General features: G+C 40.4%; 1 protein-coding gene across 1 annotated transcript in view; it reads right to left on the bottom strand.

The window, feature by feature from the left end:
* Positions 1-15,579, bottom strand: part of ICE1 (interactor of little elongation complex ELL subunit 1) — a 65,409-nt gene that overhangs the window by 19,923 nt on the left and 29,907 nt on the right. Inside the window, exons 11-14 of the mRNA XM_063086276.1 lie at positions 13,170-13,256; positions 9,923-10,335; positions 2,824-7,620; positions 1,480-1,648 (exon numbers count right to left, since the gene is read on the bottom strand). Of these exons, the coding sequence (XP_062942346.1) occupies positions 1,480-1,648; positions 2,824-7,620; positions 9,923-10,335; positions 13,170-13,256 (5,466 nt within the window). The remainder of the gene's footprint in view (positions 1-1,479; positions 1,649-2,823; positions 7,621-9,922; positions 10,336-13,169; positions 13,257-15,579) is intronic.

Below are 15,579 nucleotides of genomic sequence, written 5' to 3'. Positions count from 1 at the left end.
TGCACTATTTTGATCTGTTAATTTCTAAATCCTGTGTTTGCCAGGTGGTGCTTCTTCCTGCCTCGGGACTTCTGCATGTGTTGCTCCCTCTGCCTGGGATTCTCCTCTCACTCTTCCCCCAAGCATGTTTTATGCATCTTCATATCTCAAGTTCAAGTCACTTTGACAAAGAAAGGTTTTTTGACCCCTCAGACTACTGCAAACCCACCTTCCAAAGTACAGTTCATTCATTCAACAGATAGTTAAGGACTGCCAACAATTCATTTCTCTGGGGTGGGGAAAGAAAAGGAATCAGACAAACAAATTCCTGTCCTTACACAGTATACAATCTAGTGGAGGAAAGACAACAAACACACAGACTTCGATAATGTAAGGAGCAGTAAGTGCCATGAAGATTAACAAAGGAGAATAAGGGAGACAGAGTAAGAGATATGTGCAGTAACGGAATGACCACAGCAAAGTTGAGGGAAACAGGAAAGAGACCTGAAAGCACAAAGCTTGAGGTGAGAAGGAGCTTGTGCTGTGGCTGAGAGAGAGCAGGATGCCCAGCGTGGTCTCATCTGGGCCCCCAATCCTCTCCTGTCTGCCACTGTACAGTCGAGGTGTGACAGTAAAAAGAGCTATCAGTCCCCTGGACAGTTGTACAGGGATCTGGTTTTGGTCACCCTAGAACTGCTAACACTTACCATGCACCCCATAATGATTTATTGAATAAAGGAGTGACTGAAAGTGTAAATAAGAAAACGAAATGGGCAACTGAGACAGTAGCTTCATTTATGACACTAAAAGTAGAGGATATTCTCAATTACCCTGATTAATAACCTCATAAACATAGTAATACAAGATTATAAATCTTTGCAATTGAGATAAGACTTTCTGATATAATATTAAGTTTCATTTGTATATCTTACAATTTAAAAATACTGATGAATTTTGTATTCATCAATCAAACAATGAAGAATGACTCCTAATCCGATTCATTAGCAGAAACTGAAGAAATAGAAGAGAAAAGATAATCCCAGGCCGACCCTCCTGTCACTGTCTCTTTTCAGCTCTCTCTGACCTACTTTTTTTCATGAACTTGGGCATCCACCTTAGAGCTGCTGCCCTTTCCAGCTAGTGGCACGGCAGTTTGGCTTGTCACTTACTTTAAAAGCATTCCTATATTTTATGACAATTATATCTGATTCTAAAGCAGCTGCAGAGGGAATAAAACAAACATGCATTAATGAGAGATACTCTATTTATATACAAGTGGAAATGTATGTGCTGTTCTAAGTAAATTTAATTTTCCTACTGAAAACCAGGTACAGCTAGGTACAGCTAAAGCTATTAGCGCCCTCTATTAAAATGCCCTGAATGTAACATTATTTAAAAAGATACACAGCAATCACTTAACTGAAAACATAGACCTGAGCATAACAAGGTAAAAAAGCAACAGTATAGTTTCAGTGCAAAAACGCTGCAATCTCAACATACCTTCCTTAAGTAGACTGTAGCAAAACAAGCGAGCTCTTTCTAAGTCTCCAAGTTGCCGACAAATACCCACATATACTCTACAGAGGGCATGAATATAATTGTGGTCCACAGACATCTTCTGAATTTTTAGTTCTGAGAGAATAGAGTGAAGCAAGCACTCTGCTAAATGCTGGATTGGAAAAAAAATAAAAAGGCAATGTACATTTGTATTTTTAGCCTACCTAAAATTAGCTAAAAATTACAAAATCAAGTATCTAATGGAAAAATAAAACTTGCACTGTATCAGAAGGCAGATCACAGTAATAACTGGTAAGGATTTACCTGGCATGGTAAGTCATGAGAACGGGGGGAGGGGAGGGAGGGTGTTAAAAAGTTCCCATACCTGCCTGTTTTCCATGGTTCCTAACGGTGCAGATGCCAGCTGGCAACTCTGAACATAGCTGGTTGCCTACTGTCACTACTACCACTCAACTGAAACATAATTTGGTTTTTGTTAAAATAATCTGTGTGTGTGTGTGTGTGTATTAAATTCAGTCTAATTATACTCCCATTCTTGTATTCTAAACTCATTTACATTATACACTGTTTATATTCTAAATTATTGGATACCATTTTCTTACTTGGGAAGAAGAGCATTAAATAATAATTTGATACATTCATTTAAAAAAAATCCTTTCCAAGTTATCAGTAGTGCTCTTTATGCTTCTAAAAGTAAGCAATCTAAAAAGTAAATAAAATATTTATCCCATAACGACTCCAAGCACATGCAGATAACTACTAAAGAATGATCCATGGAGCACTGGAAATCATCCACACAAGGTATTGATGGCTGTCTAGAAAACATAAAACTACGAAGTCTAATAAATTATGTCTGTAAATCCGCACAACCCCCTTTCCCCTCGCTGCCTTGAAACTAAGCACTTGCTCCTGTTTGTGATATTTGTGATTGAGAGTCTTTCTGAAAGACTTTCAAAACACTTAAATATGTATAACTGCTATTCAAGGAAAAGGAAGGATCTAATTGTGATTATTTGACACTTTAAAGAAAATAATTTTAAGCCTTTATACATGCCAGGATCAATTGGAAATACACAATTTTAGTTCTAACACCTTTTATTCTTTAGAATTTTAAGTTATTTGATGAATACAAATGATCAAACCTCCAGTATATTTCAAACTTATAAAATACTAGCTAGTAATAAAATGCCTGTCATAAGGTTTATATGGATAATTCTCAGTCTCTGAGATAAAACCGAAGCTCAGGATCATCTACATATTTTGCCAACGCCGAGCAGGCCCGAGGACACGCAACCCTAGTGCACTTAAAGAAACACAGCCACGTACCTTTTTTGTTGTGCTAAATTCATAAACAACTTCTTTCTCTTGATCTCTCATCACAGGCTTTTTGGAGATATTTCCCACGTATACATGACTACGAATGACAGGTAACAGATCAAAAGAAGACTCTGCAATTTTCTTCAGTGCATTAGCTATGGCTTTATCATGTGACTCCACAGTTTCTTGTGGGTTTAGGGGTAACTGTGAAACAGTATCTGCGGTGAGAACAGAACTTTCTTCCTCATCTGTTGTTATGACTTCAGCTTGAGGAAGGTTCCTTTGGAGGTTCTTATGCATTCCTTCTGCAGTAGTTCCCCTGGTTTCTGGTTCTGGGGACCCAATGTCCAGGCGCAGTCTTTTAGCACTCCTCAGTGTAGACGCTGACAATGTTCTTTTCCCACCTGAATCCTGCTGAGTCTCCAAATCTCTTGACTTCTCTTGGTTACTGTCACCACTAGAACTGCCTCCTGTTTTGACAAAAGCAGTTGATGTTGAAGTGATTGCTTTGAATCCTATTACAGCACTGACAGGCCCTGGTAAATTCTTACGGTCAGTGGATGGACCTCGGGTGAGCTGAATATTCCCTTTGAGGATGTTGAGGGTCCGGGCCCTGGCAGATAACTCTGGGTACATGGTGTCAAGGATTTTAACGGAATTCTCCTGAGGCCCTCCCACTGCAGCATGGCCAGAGGCACGCGGCGGGAGTCGGCCAGGCACAGGAAGTGCATGCTTTGGTGTGGCTGCACAGAACTGCAGAGGTGATGACACTATCCTCTCACCGGCTGATGCAGCAGATGGAGATGGAGAAGGACCTGGAGGAGAGGCACATCTGGGGTCTTCAGGCCATGGAGACATCAGAGGAGGCACAGGAATTTCACATGAGGGAGAAATCTGGCCAGCGAGAGAGGTGGGTGAGGAAGGACTAGAACTTGATATCAGAGGAGAAAGTGCCTGTGAAGTCCTTGGAGGTGTAGCTATCAGAGGTGCAAGCAGAGGAGGCAAAGGAGGTCCAACCTCTTGCCTGATTTTATTCAGAGTGTCAGGAGAACAGTCTGTAGGAGTAGATGTATCAGCATTAGCTAGAATGGTCTGAGTTTGATTTCTCTGAGTTTTTGTATTACCTCTTTCCCCTGAAAATGACTGAGAAACCTCACTCTGGTGAGTTTCAACCCTGCTTGATGCTAAAGTCTTTATTGGTTTGTTTGATTGATCTTTGTTTGAAATCTTTGATCGATTCTTATTTTTGCCAAATGGATCTAATTTTGAGTTATAATATGTGTGATCAGATGCAACAATCTGAGATTCAAATGTCTGATCATATATTTGAGAACTAATCCATATACTAGGCTTAACAGGTCTATTCCGCAAACGAGTTTTATCAAAGTTGGTACTCTGTCCACTGCTTGAAACATCCTCCTGGGTGCATGACAGATTACTGACACCAGGAGGGTCCTGAAATGGAGGGCCAGTGTGATCAGTCTCTGGAGACTTCTCCACAGAAGTCAGTGAAATGAAACCAGCTTCCAATCCTCCTTGATCCTGAGAAGGAGCAATGCCTCCAGGAGTGTCACCCAGCACAACCTGGTCCACCTCTGGCACAACAGCTACACCACTGATGATTGTCCAGTTGTCCCCCTTTTCAATGACTAAATTCTGATCCTTATTTATAAGTACGTTTATAATTTCTGAGGTCACTGTCGATATCTGACACTGAAATGCTGTTTCGGCCTCACAGCTGGAGCTCTGCTCTGTCATCGGTTCTCCTGCTGAGGCAGAGTGCAGGGCTGAGGGCTCCACAGGCTCTGAAAGGACCTCTTCCCCACCATCTGTTTGCCTGCTGGCACCAGAATCATCCTTGGGCCTGCTCTGAACATTTTCATTATCAGGTCTGTCACCAACAGGAGAGTTGCTTCTAGCATCCAAGTCGGCTATTAGTGGGAGTAGTTCTGAAGTATGTGAAGAGGAGCTAGTTGTTTCCTGAGATGGAACTTGTTCTTTTAAATTTTCAGTTGTAATGTTGTTAGGTAGATTTAAGAGCAATAAATTGCCTGTGTCTTTATCATTACAGTCCTCATAATTTGTCTGAAGTTCTTGCCCAATCTTGGTGAGAACCTCAGTCAGTGTTTCCAAAGAACAAGGAGTAAGCTGACTGGTATTTTTTAAAGAATAATCATCTTCTAATTCAATCCACTCTTCGGAGGTTCCAAGTATTTCTTCTTCACAGGATTGCTTTCTGTATTTTTCTCCTGATAGTTCACTTTGCTTTAATTCTTTGTTCATTTCTTTAATTAGGGTTCCTTTGCTAGAACATTCTGAAACAGAGTCCCCTGAACTATAATCCCTTAATTGACAACTTTCAAGAAACATAACCACCTCTGATGTAGAAAGTCTGTCTATCTCAGAAAAAGTACTTATGTTAAAATCTTGCAGAGCAGAGGTCAAGTAACCTACCTCTAAGGAAGGTCTTGTCTCAGCTGCATCAGCACCTGCACCTGCTAAACCTTTCTGGGAGTGGTCACTGGCACCCGGCTGTGTGTTCCCCACCTCAGCTTCCGTGTCATGTTCACCCTCACTGCAGCTAAATGCCTCGCTCTCCTCTATCTCAGTGTCCTCATCCCTTCCCTCCCGAAGGCCTGTGTAACAGCGTAAAGTATCAAGAGGGCTACTCTGGGAGATATCCCGTGTCTCCTCATCTTTTCTGCAAAACACTGATGAAAAAGCAGTGCCTGTGGTGACAAAACATTCAGGAAAAGAAACACTAGGAGTTTTAGATTCCAACTTAAAAAATTCACTAGCATTTTGTGTTCTAGGAGAATCACTTACAACAGCCAGGGCCTCACTACCAGAACTTCCAGTGTCCTCACAGGGTATTTCTTCAATAGCAAAACCTGCTGACACTGTCACTTCTGTGGCTGGAAGCAGCTCACTGCCACCTGTCCCACTGGAGTCCGGGTCCATGGCAGAAAGAAACTGCCTTTGCTCCTGTGCCTCTCCTGGCACTGCAGCTTCCCTTACAACGTCTTGGTTTTGGACAAGGATGTTTTCAGAAGAGAAAGGTAATTTACTATTAGTGGAACAATCAGAATTTTCTACTGGTAAAGAACCAGTTGCAGAATTAAAATCTAACTTTCTCTGAGAAGTAGAAACTTCTGGTGAAGTGCTTTTCATAGCAGCCACCTCTGTGATGTTCTGAGTTGTATTATCTCTTTCTCCACCATATTTTGCTGTGTATGACATACGACCGGTTTTGTTATCATTATTTTCCATTGCTAAGGTAGGCACATTCCCACATGGTCTCAAGTGTTCCAATTTAGCAGTTTGCATCTTTTCGGGTCTCGCCTGCTTTGTGATAACTGATACTTGATTAGACAGTAAGGATGCAGCAGCCTTCAATTCTACAGAGCTCTTATCTTCTCTAGGGAGTGCGAGCTTGGATGTCGACCCTTTATTTAGTAAGGACAGTGCTGCCTTTTGTAATGGGTAGTTAGTCTTTTGTCCCTGCTCCGATTTAGCTCTCAGACTTTCTTCATCACCTCCCCGTAATATATCACTTTGGTGCCACGAAGAGCTTTTAACAAAACCAAAACCACTCTTGATGGAGCCAGGCTGAGAATCTATGAATGTTGTGAAATCTGACTTATTCAGAGGGAGCTCCATTCCTGGATCCTGACTGTCACACTGTCCCTCTTTCGTGGCTCTCATAAACACTGACTGGGTGAGTGAGTATATTTTGGTTATGCCTTTTGTACATGCTACCTCACTGCTCTTCTGATCATTAAAATCAGATTCTCTCAATTCAGGGCTCAAAGTACGCAAGCTACTCTCCAGGTCATTTCCTCCTTTAGAACACTCTGGTGGCTCAGACTGCAGATGTAATGTGTTTAAAGTTTTACTTTGTAATTTTTGTTCCAAATGATGCAGTTCAGTGGGGGTATTCATATCATTAACATACCCTAACCCAGAAGACTGGGGATCACTGCAAACAGACAATGCAACTGAGGTAGAAGAGGAAGAAAATCTGGCTTCAACATCAAGCCCCGCTGCTGCCACTACACCACCTGCGCTTTCAACTTCTGCTTCAGGGGATTCTCCTGCAATGAACCCCTGTGTATGTTCTCTTTCCTTCCCCATTTCTGTATGTATTCTCTGAAAGTGGTCAGAAACTGCTACACAGTCTGATTCAGAAGGGACTTCATTAGTTAGTGTCCACTTAGTAAACCCGGATTTGGGTGATCCCATCATTTTGGACAACAGGGTTTTTCCTTCAGATTCAATGAATTCATTCAATGGCCTCTCACCAAGGGGCAAATGACCGGACTCCGACTTCCCAGTAGCAGCTTCCCTCTTTTGTGCCAGGCTGCCGGGCGACTTGTCAGCGCACAGGGTTCTGCTGGGTTTATGAAATGTCTCCTCAGTCTGCACTGACCTACCTATCTCCCTGACCTCTATCTGGCTTTTTGCCTCATCTGAAATGTCTCTTTTTCCATTGCTCATGACGTCAGATGACACTGTCCAGGGCCTTTCACAAGCTAAAGAGTATGTGGTTGAAGGTTCTCTCAGTGTTGCTGTTAAAGTCTCAAATCCAACAGTTGTCACTTTATTTACTGCCAATGGATTTAGAGCTTGGATACCTTCATGTGATTTGGGCCTTTCCTCCCATGTACTACTTCCTTTACTTTTTCTGGATGAACCAAAATGATTCTGTGATTCAGTTGTATCATCTTCTGAAACAGATTCAGAGGAATTTCCAAGCTGGGCCGAGTCATTATCACTTGAATCTGCATATTCTCCAAAGTAGGTTCCCTTAAAAAAATATGAATTACACTAGTTAAACACTAACTCGGCAGACTAAAAATGACTATCGACTAAATGCATTTTTTAAAAAAAGTACACGCTTTTTTAAGAATTCCAGAAATCACACCTGAGAAAGGGTAGTCTAGGTTCTGGAATCTGCTAGCGGGTGGGGAGTCTCAATCTCTGGTACAACACAGCTCTACCTGCTCCTTACAAAAGCCCAGCTCTGCCACCCAGAGGCCCCTCCCCCAATCACACTGCTTCTCCCATAACAGGCACCCTCCAAAGCCCCATGCCCCACTCCATACAGGGCCCAGGGTTATGTCTGTTCTCTCAGCTTCCACACATTCCTGCCCCCAAACTCTTACTTCCCCATCTTCTGGTAAAAAAGGCTCAACACAGAGGTTTATGGCCTCTGGCTACGGGGCTCTCTATCTTCCCTCCCCCTGTTGTCTGGTAGACACCTTCTACCACGCACCTCCCCAGCTGTTATCAGCCACACCTCTGCCTCCCTCACAACACAGCTCTCCTGGCCCCTGTTCTCCAGCCAGTCAGTGCCCAGCTCTGCTCCAGAAACCTCCATGACCTCCAACCATCACCTCTTGCCTTGTGTTAACTGCCTCGATCATGTGTCTTGCCTGGTGACATAAACTTGCTCTGACTGAAAACACTCTTTCCTCTCGAACACTAGAGTGCTGTTAGCTCCTGGCTTTCCTCTACTCTCCTGCCACCTGCTTCCAATCTCTTTCTTTGCTCTTCCTCTTCTATTGGTCACTTATGTACTGACAGTTCCCCAAGAAACTGACTGAGACCCCACCCTCTTCAACGCACTCTTATTGGATGACATCAGAGTCACACAGCTTCTACTGTACTTAAATGCTGACAGGCCCTAAACATCTGTATCCAACAATGGGTCCCCCTGCCAGCACCATGCCTGTGTATCTAAAATGTGTACTGTATACATCCACTTGGAAATCCTATACACACCTAGCATCTAACATTTTACACATTATTTTCCCACCTAAGCAGGGTCTCTTCTTATGTCTGCTATTTTTCAACATCCTTGACTGCCCATCTCCTCTAACAACCACATTGAAAATGTCACTAAATGCTGCTCATTTGACTTTGTAACATTTTCCAAACTAGTCCTCAACTCTTTAACTCCAATGTCACAACTTGGGTTCAGGCATCAAGAATCAAGTAAACTGTTTATTAAGTCACTGCCCTGGCGATGGGCTTGCCTGTTTCCTGACTATCCCTCACTCTACTCATTTGTACTGTTACTGAACTGAAACATTCAAATGTAAATCCATCATTAAGTGCATGTCCTTGGACTCATCAAGGATTTCCCATTGGCTTCAGGATAAAATGAAACTCACCGGGAGGACACCCGTGATGCTTCCTGATGTGGTCTGCATGAATGTGCACCAACACAGTGTTCACCTTCAATTCTGTGCTGACATATAAACAGCTCCTCCACCTAAAACACCCTCTCTCATTCTTTAAAACTCAGTGTGAAAATCCTATCTCCTGGAAACATCTTGCATCCCCCTGACCCTTGCTCCATTCTGGACTGAACAGAGTGTGTTTCCCAGCACTACGGGGCTCTTCCATAGCAGTGAAGTCATCTGTTTCTTTTCTGGTCCTTCCCCGACACAACAGACCCATCTGAACAGCCACCCATCCATTGTCATCTCTGCAGTCCCAGTGCCTAGCCCTGAACATAACAGACACATGTAATGTTTCCTGAAGGAAGAGACTCCAAGGAGCAACACATTTATCTGTTCCTGAAGCCAAAAACTACATAAATCTGTTTCATCAAGACTAACTTCCTTAGAGGCTACTATAAACCATTCTGCAAATACACAAAAACTTGATGAATTCATCAAGTAAAGGCAGGGAACTCAGCTGCATTAGGCTAATGGGCACGCGTGTTATATATGTGGACTCCCCTATAACTATGAACTACACACCTACAAATACACATTCGATCCACTGATTCCATATCCATGATGTGCCAAGCGCTAGAGATGAGAACAAACAAGACAGTCTTCCTACAGAAAACATACAATTTGGTTATGGATAAAGACAAATAAACGTGCAACTATAATATGATGTTGAAAAAATTCACACTGTATATGTTGATTCAAAGGGTCTGGCACACCTTTTGAAATTCTCATGTTGCCTCCTGATAAAATTGGCTAAAATGAATAGTTTTTGCCTGAACACCACCAATATCCTTTGAGTATTACTAACATATTAAGATAGACATGTACCTGCTGCCAACTCAAAATCAGAAAGCAGAACTCACAGGTGGGAGCGAAGAAGGTAATGAGCCCAGGTGTGGAGATGACATCGGAGGGGGTGAGGGCACTGGAGACAGAAGAGGAGGGGGAAGTTTGAAGAACTCAATTGCAGCTTGAAGATCTTCATCAAAAAAATGATCATGGTCAGAAAAATCAGTACTGTCACTGTCATTGTGACTTTGTATTAAAACCTCAGGATTCCCGTCCTCATTAAAAACATGGTCAGTACTATAATTTGCTCCACTGGGCCTCTCTTTGTCCACATTTTTACATGAAGAAAGGTCACCCTCTATCTCCATGGACAGTTCTGTGAGGCATGTCTGCACATCTGAGGTCCTGAGAGGACTGCCTTGTGTTGGAGGTAGTGTGCCATCTTCCCCAGATGGTCTGGATCCTATGTATTCTTTGGCAGGTTTTTCTGTTGGCGGGCGGGAGAAGATATCAAATACGATGTCATATTTACAATATCAAGAAAACTTAAAAAAACAACAAAAAAACCTTGATTCTAACAGTTCAAGGTGCTTGCACATTTAAGTCCAAGTAGAACACTTTACAAGGCAACCAATCACTTTATAAACATTATCCTGGAAGACCTGAATATGTTTCATATAAGTATGTTAACCTTATCATAAGAAAAGTGAGGTAGAGAGGTAAACAAGGCATAGCTGGAAATGCATCGGCACCAGTGGTAATGGGCCTTGCTAACTTGCTCATTCTCTCAGTGAATCTTTCCATATAACTAGCAGAATTTGACAAAGAAACAACATTGTGCATAGGTGAATAGTGACACTTTTTTCCCTGAGCAAAGAACGATCTGAAATCAACCAAGATCAAGCCTACCCATGGCCATGTCTGTACAGTGCTCTAATTGAGAAACCTAACTAGGCCATATGAATACTTCATATGATGATGTTACAGAAAAGTTACTATAGAAAGCCAGTCCTTTTTGGGTCTTGATGTTTGTAAACTTCAGTGGTACTAATTATTAGCAAAGACATATGGGTCCTAGGAAATCATTACAAATAACCATTTGTTATATTTGAAATCTGTGTAAATAAGTTTTACAGAGGATCTAGGGCTCCTGGGAGAGGGGCTGACTATAGAGCTTGGGAGGGAAAATACAAGTTGAGACTGAAACATCTTGTGGTGCCAGAAAATAAAGTACTCAAAACAACATAGGGTATGTCTAAGGAGCTCAGGAGCCAATCTGAAGAAGCTCCAATAACCAAAGCTGGAGCAATTGAGACAGTAAGTAATAATAATAAATTATAATGCATAGAATAAAATAAATGAGGATACGTCAGAAAGTTTGTGGGAAAATACAATTAAAAGATGATGCTAATCTTTCCATGAACTTTTTGAGGTAACCTCATATCTATGAAATTATACTAATAGAAACGAATATGAGAATGAATAAATAAATGGTGGAGAAGGTTCAGTTCTTCCTGACAGAATTCCAACGAACAAATGCAGAAGGAATGAGAGAAGTACAAAAATCAGTACTAGGCAAACAAGAAAGCAGTAACTGTAGCAGGAAAGCTCCATTAACATGCTATAATCAGTGAGTGACAATTTGAGAGAGAACATTTGCGTAATGTCAAAGAATCTTTCTCAAGTTAATTAATTAACTAGGAAAAAAGAGCCACCGCACAAGAGAAACCTGCAAACACCACATTAAACACGTGATCAAGGTTATCGTCCTGGTGATAATACAAATACACATCACCTATTCCCAGCACAGTGCCCTGAGCAGAGGGAAACCGAAACATTACCACTGAGCTGTTCTTGCCATAAATACACAGCCTCAATCTAACATGAGAAAATGTCAGACAAGCCAAAACAATAGGGTTTCTACAAAATAATACTTTTCCCCAAGTGTCAAAGATCTGAGAGATAAGGAAAGACCAAGGAACTGTCAGACTGGAAGAGATTAAAGGAAGATGGCTACTAGATGCAACACAGGGTTCTGGACCGGATCCTGGGATGAAAGGAGGACACCAGTGGGAAAACTGGTGAAAGTCAAATGAGGCCTATAGTTTTGTTCATAGGACTGCACCAAATAGTCTTGTTTTGATCACTGATAATGGAAAACATTAAAATGAGAGAAATCTGGGTATGAGGTTCAAGGGAATTCTCTGCACTGTTTTTTAACTGTTCTCTTATAAGCTTAAAAAAATATGTTTTATGGTATAATAAGATTTGAAGATGACATATTTCCCCTTCTACTTTGGAAAAGTTAACATAAATGATAAGACATATCCCTCAAAAGCATGTTTTTAAATAAAAACAACAGATTATTAAATAAAGGACAGTCCTTTTAATAACATCTTTAGCAACATAAAATCAAGTACTTAGAGTATTGACTGATATAGAAGACTGAAAAGGACATCCATGCTGCTTCTGCCTGAACAGATAAATAAATTCTAAAATGAAAAGACTAATTTAGGAGTTGCAGGCACCACCTGCTTACTATCAACGTTATTATATGATAGGTGAACTGAGAGAAAAGTATATTTAAAAGAACTCCATCAAACATGCTTTTCTCTGTACACCTGGCAAGTTCTAAATCCAGCATAAATAAGAATCACTAACTTGTCCATTAATACTTTTTTGAGGGTACTTCATCTTCAGAAGCCTGAGACAAAAATTAGGTGAACATTTTCTATAGATTTAGATCCTCCATGATCTGAATTCATAGCAACTAATCATAAGAAATGACAAAATGTTAAATAATAAGCACTTTAATCTTCTGCAAGACAGCTAGTTACGCAGGATGGCTAATGTTTATTTCCAAATCTTGAACCCTGAATGGACTATAACTATGAATGAGAAAAAAGTATCTTTACTTAAATAAAGATACTCAACCAAAGGAACTGGTAAATTACATAAAAAACAAATTAGACTAAATTGCTGGTGGTTTGATCGAACTCATGAAACTATTTTAAAAAGCTGTGCATCCTCGAGTCTTCCACACACAACTGCCTGATGTGCCTCCACTGTTTGTCCTTCCAGCTTCTTGGAATGTTCTCTGATAAAAGTGCTATTAAAAAATTAAAAGTTCAATGCATTTACTGAGACTAGAAGTCACACTGAAGGGAAAGGAGTTTTACATAATTAAAAGCATCCATTCTGAGTTTACTCTGTTCTTTTAACGTTAGATTCAGGAAATATTAAAAACCAAAGGCTGCAAGGCCTATGGTAAACATGTCCACTTTCAAATATAAATTGGACTTCCATAAGCTTCTCTCTCACCTGGGATGCATCGGCTGCCTTCACCAGGTAGTCTGTGTGTTGTGTTTACACAGAGCCAGAGTTCCTTCAGAAGCAGTTTTACTTTTCCTGTGAAAAAAATTAAGCATTAAAATCATGTTATTTGGTTCAACCTACACAAGGCCAAACATACTCCTGTGAACCCAGAGTTTACTAGGGACAGAGAAAACTAGGTAACTTAAATATCTTCCCCAAACTCAACCACTGTGCCCTATTCAGTCAGTTAGTGACAGAAAGGAATGCAATGCTTTAGCTAAAAATTGAAGGCTAAATATAGGTTTTGTTTGCTTTTTTATTTGAGGGTGGGCAGTGGACTCAAACAACCAAATCTACTTGTTAAAGGATTCTATCACCTTCATGTATGCATGAGACAAATGAATCTTTGGCCCATACATTTTCTCCAGAGTGCAATGAGATGAGCAAAGGAAACACAGTTAGTGACTGATATGCTACAAGGGATCTGAGCTCAATGTATTCTACGAAGATCAGTAGAGATGCATCCCTCAGTTATATGGGGTTATCAGAACAGTCATCACAGTTGATCACCCTGTAACTAACCTAGGGGGTTTCATGGATTGTAGAAAATCTATTCATGGACTTGAGAGGAAATAGGATGGGAGACAAAATGTGTGTGTATAAATATATGGATATGGACAGATAATCACACACACGAGCAGACAGAGAGAAGAATATGTTTCGATAAGAAAAGTAAAACCTTTGGAATTTTTACAAATATTCAAAAGAGTCTGGGTTCTTATCAGCACCGCACTCTACCGAGTGAGACACGGGCCGGCCCAAGAGTCTGGGTTCTTAAAATGATTAAGAAGCACTGACTCAAGCTGAAAGGCCAAGGGAGTTGTAAGTTAAGACAGCCCTAATGAAATCAACATAACATTAAGAATATTATACTATGGTTTTAAAGTTTTTTAAACACTGTTAAGTACACAAATTCAAAAACAAAACCTTCCAAAGCAAAATAAAAATTCATGAAAATGTAAATATACATAGCTTGTGGTGAAATGTACATAAAAAGGCAACGCACACTAATATGCAACTAAAAGGAGTTTTAAGTATTAGGTAATTTCAGGCCACCTCAAAGTTCTGTCATAGTTTCCTTGAACTTATTTATATTAGCCGTTAGTATTTATTGAAATTAGTGAAATCTTTAATCTAGTTTAAGAGAGGCTGAAAAGACTAAGTTTTAAATCAAAATATCTCCAGGGAATTAGATTTTGAAATAGGTGAGATCTATTTAAGCTGGCAAACTGCATCACTCCAAAAAAATGAGGTCCATAGAAAGGGGACCAGGACAAATGTGACGGACATAGTCACAAATAAGTTTGAAAATGTGGACACTGCCAACCTTTCCTGAGCCAAACCAACCTTCTGATTATCATTGTGTATGCGGCACATCCATTTTTGAATTCCAAAATTCTGTGATTGAGTAGCTTATCTACATTGTGATTTAACCTACCCCAAAGCCTGCTTCCAAATACTGTAATCCCCTTTGCTTAAATGACCTGACCAGGATCCCTGCTTATTACGTATACCCAAAGCAGCAAACAAGGAACCTTAAAAAAAAAGAAAAAAAGTTACTTTTCCATTCCTATGGAGGCTATTAACCAGAGCCATGCCTATTCTAATTGAGCATTCACTACTACTAATCTGACCAAAGGAAAAAAAAAAGCTATCCGTTCCCACAAAGCAGAAGACAATCTTCAGTGTGGCTTCATTACTTAGTTATGAAGATAAAGCCTCATTAAACTGAACCACACACCCTTCCCCAATCCTTTAAAATATGTCCTTTACCAAAATCTAAGGCAATTATGAGTACTTCTGAACTTTTCTACTGCATTGCTTTGTCAATCTCTGTTATCAATACCACACTTCATGACAGATTCAAAATTCCCTTTTAATATCTAATCTTTGCTCAATATTTTCCTTTTTAAAAGTTTTATTATTATTCTGAACATCTGTTCTTCCTGATAAACCTTCACCATCTGCTTGTCTTTTAGAAAACCTCAATGGGATTTTAAGTGAAATTGTATATTTGCAAATACATTTGGGGAAAATATCTATCTTCATACTTTCAGTCTTCTCACCCAGGAGCACAATGCTTATGTGTTGAGGTCTTTAACGATCTTCAGGAGAGTTTTACAATTTTCCTCATAAAGGCACTGCACGTTGCTTTTAGACCTCTTTCTGGACACACAATGGCTCAGTTTCCATCTGCAAATGGCTTGTTCTTATTCCACTCCTTTTCTGACAGGTTAACAGAGGTACACTGTGTGTGGTCACTGCACATGCCACCACTTTACTAAGCTCTTAATTCTAATTCTGTTCCCAGCTGAGTCTTCTGGCTTCTCTATGTAGACAGTCATATCATCTGAAA

Source organism: Cynocephalus volans, chromosome 2 (assembly GCF_027409185.1).
Source record: "Cynocephalus volans isolate mCynVol1 chromosome 2, mCynVol1.pri, whole genome shotgun sequence".
NCBI classification, from domain to species: Eukaryota; Metazoa; Chordata; class Mammalia; order Dermoptera; family Cynocephalidae; genus Cynocephalus; species Cynocephalus volans.
Note: the sequence above shows the minus strand (reverse complement) of the source record. Positions and strands in the feature narration are given on the sequence as shown.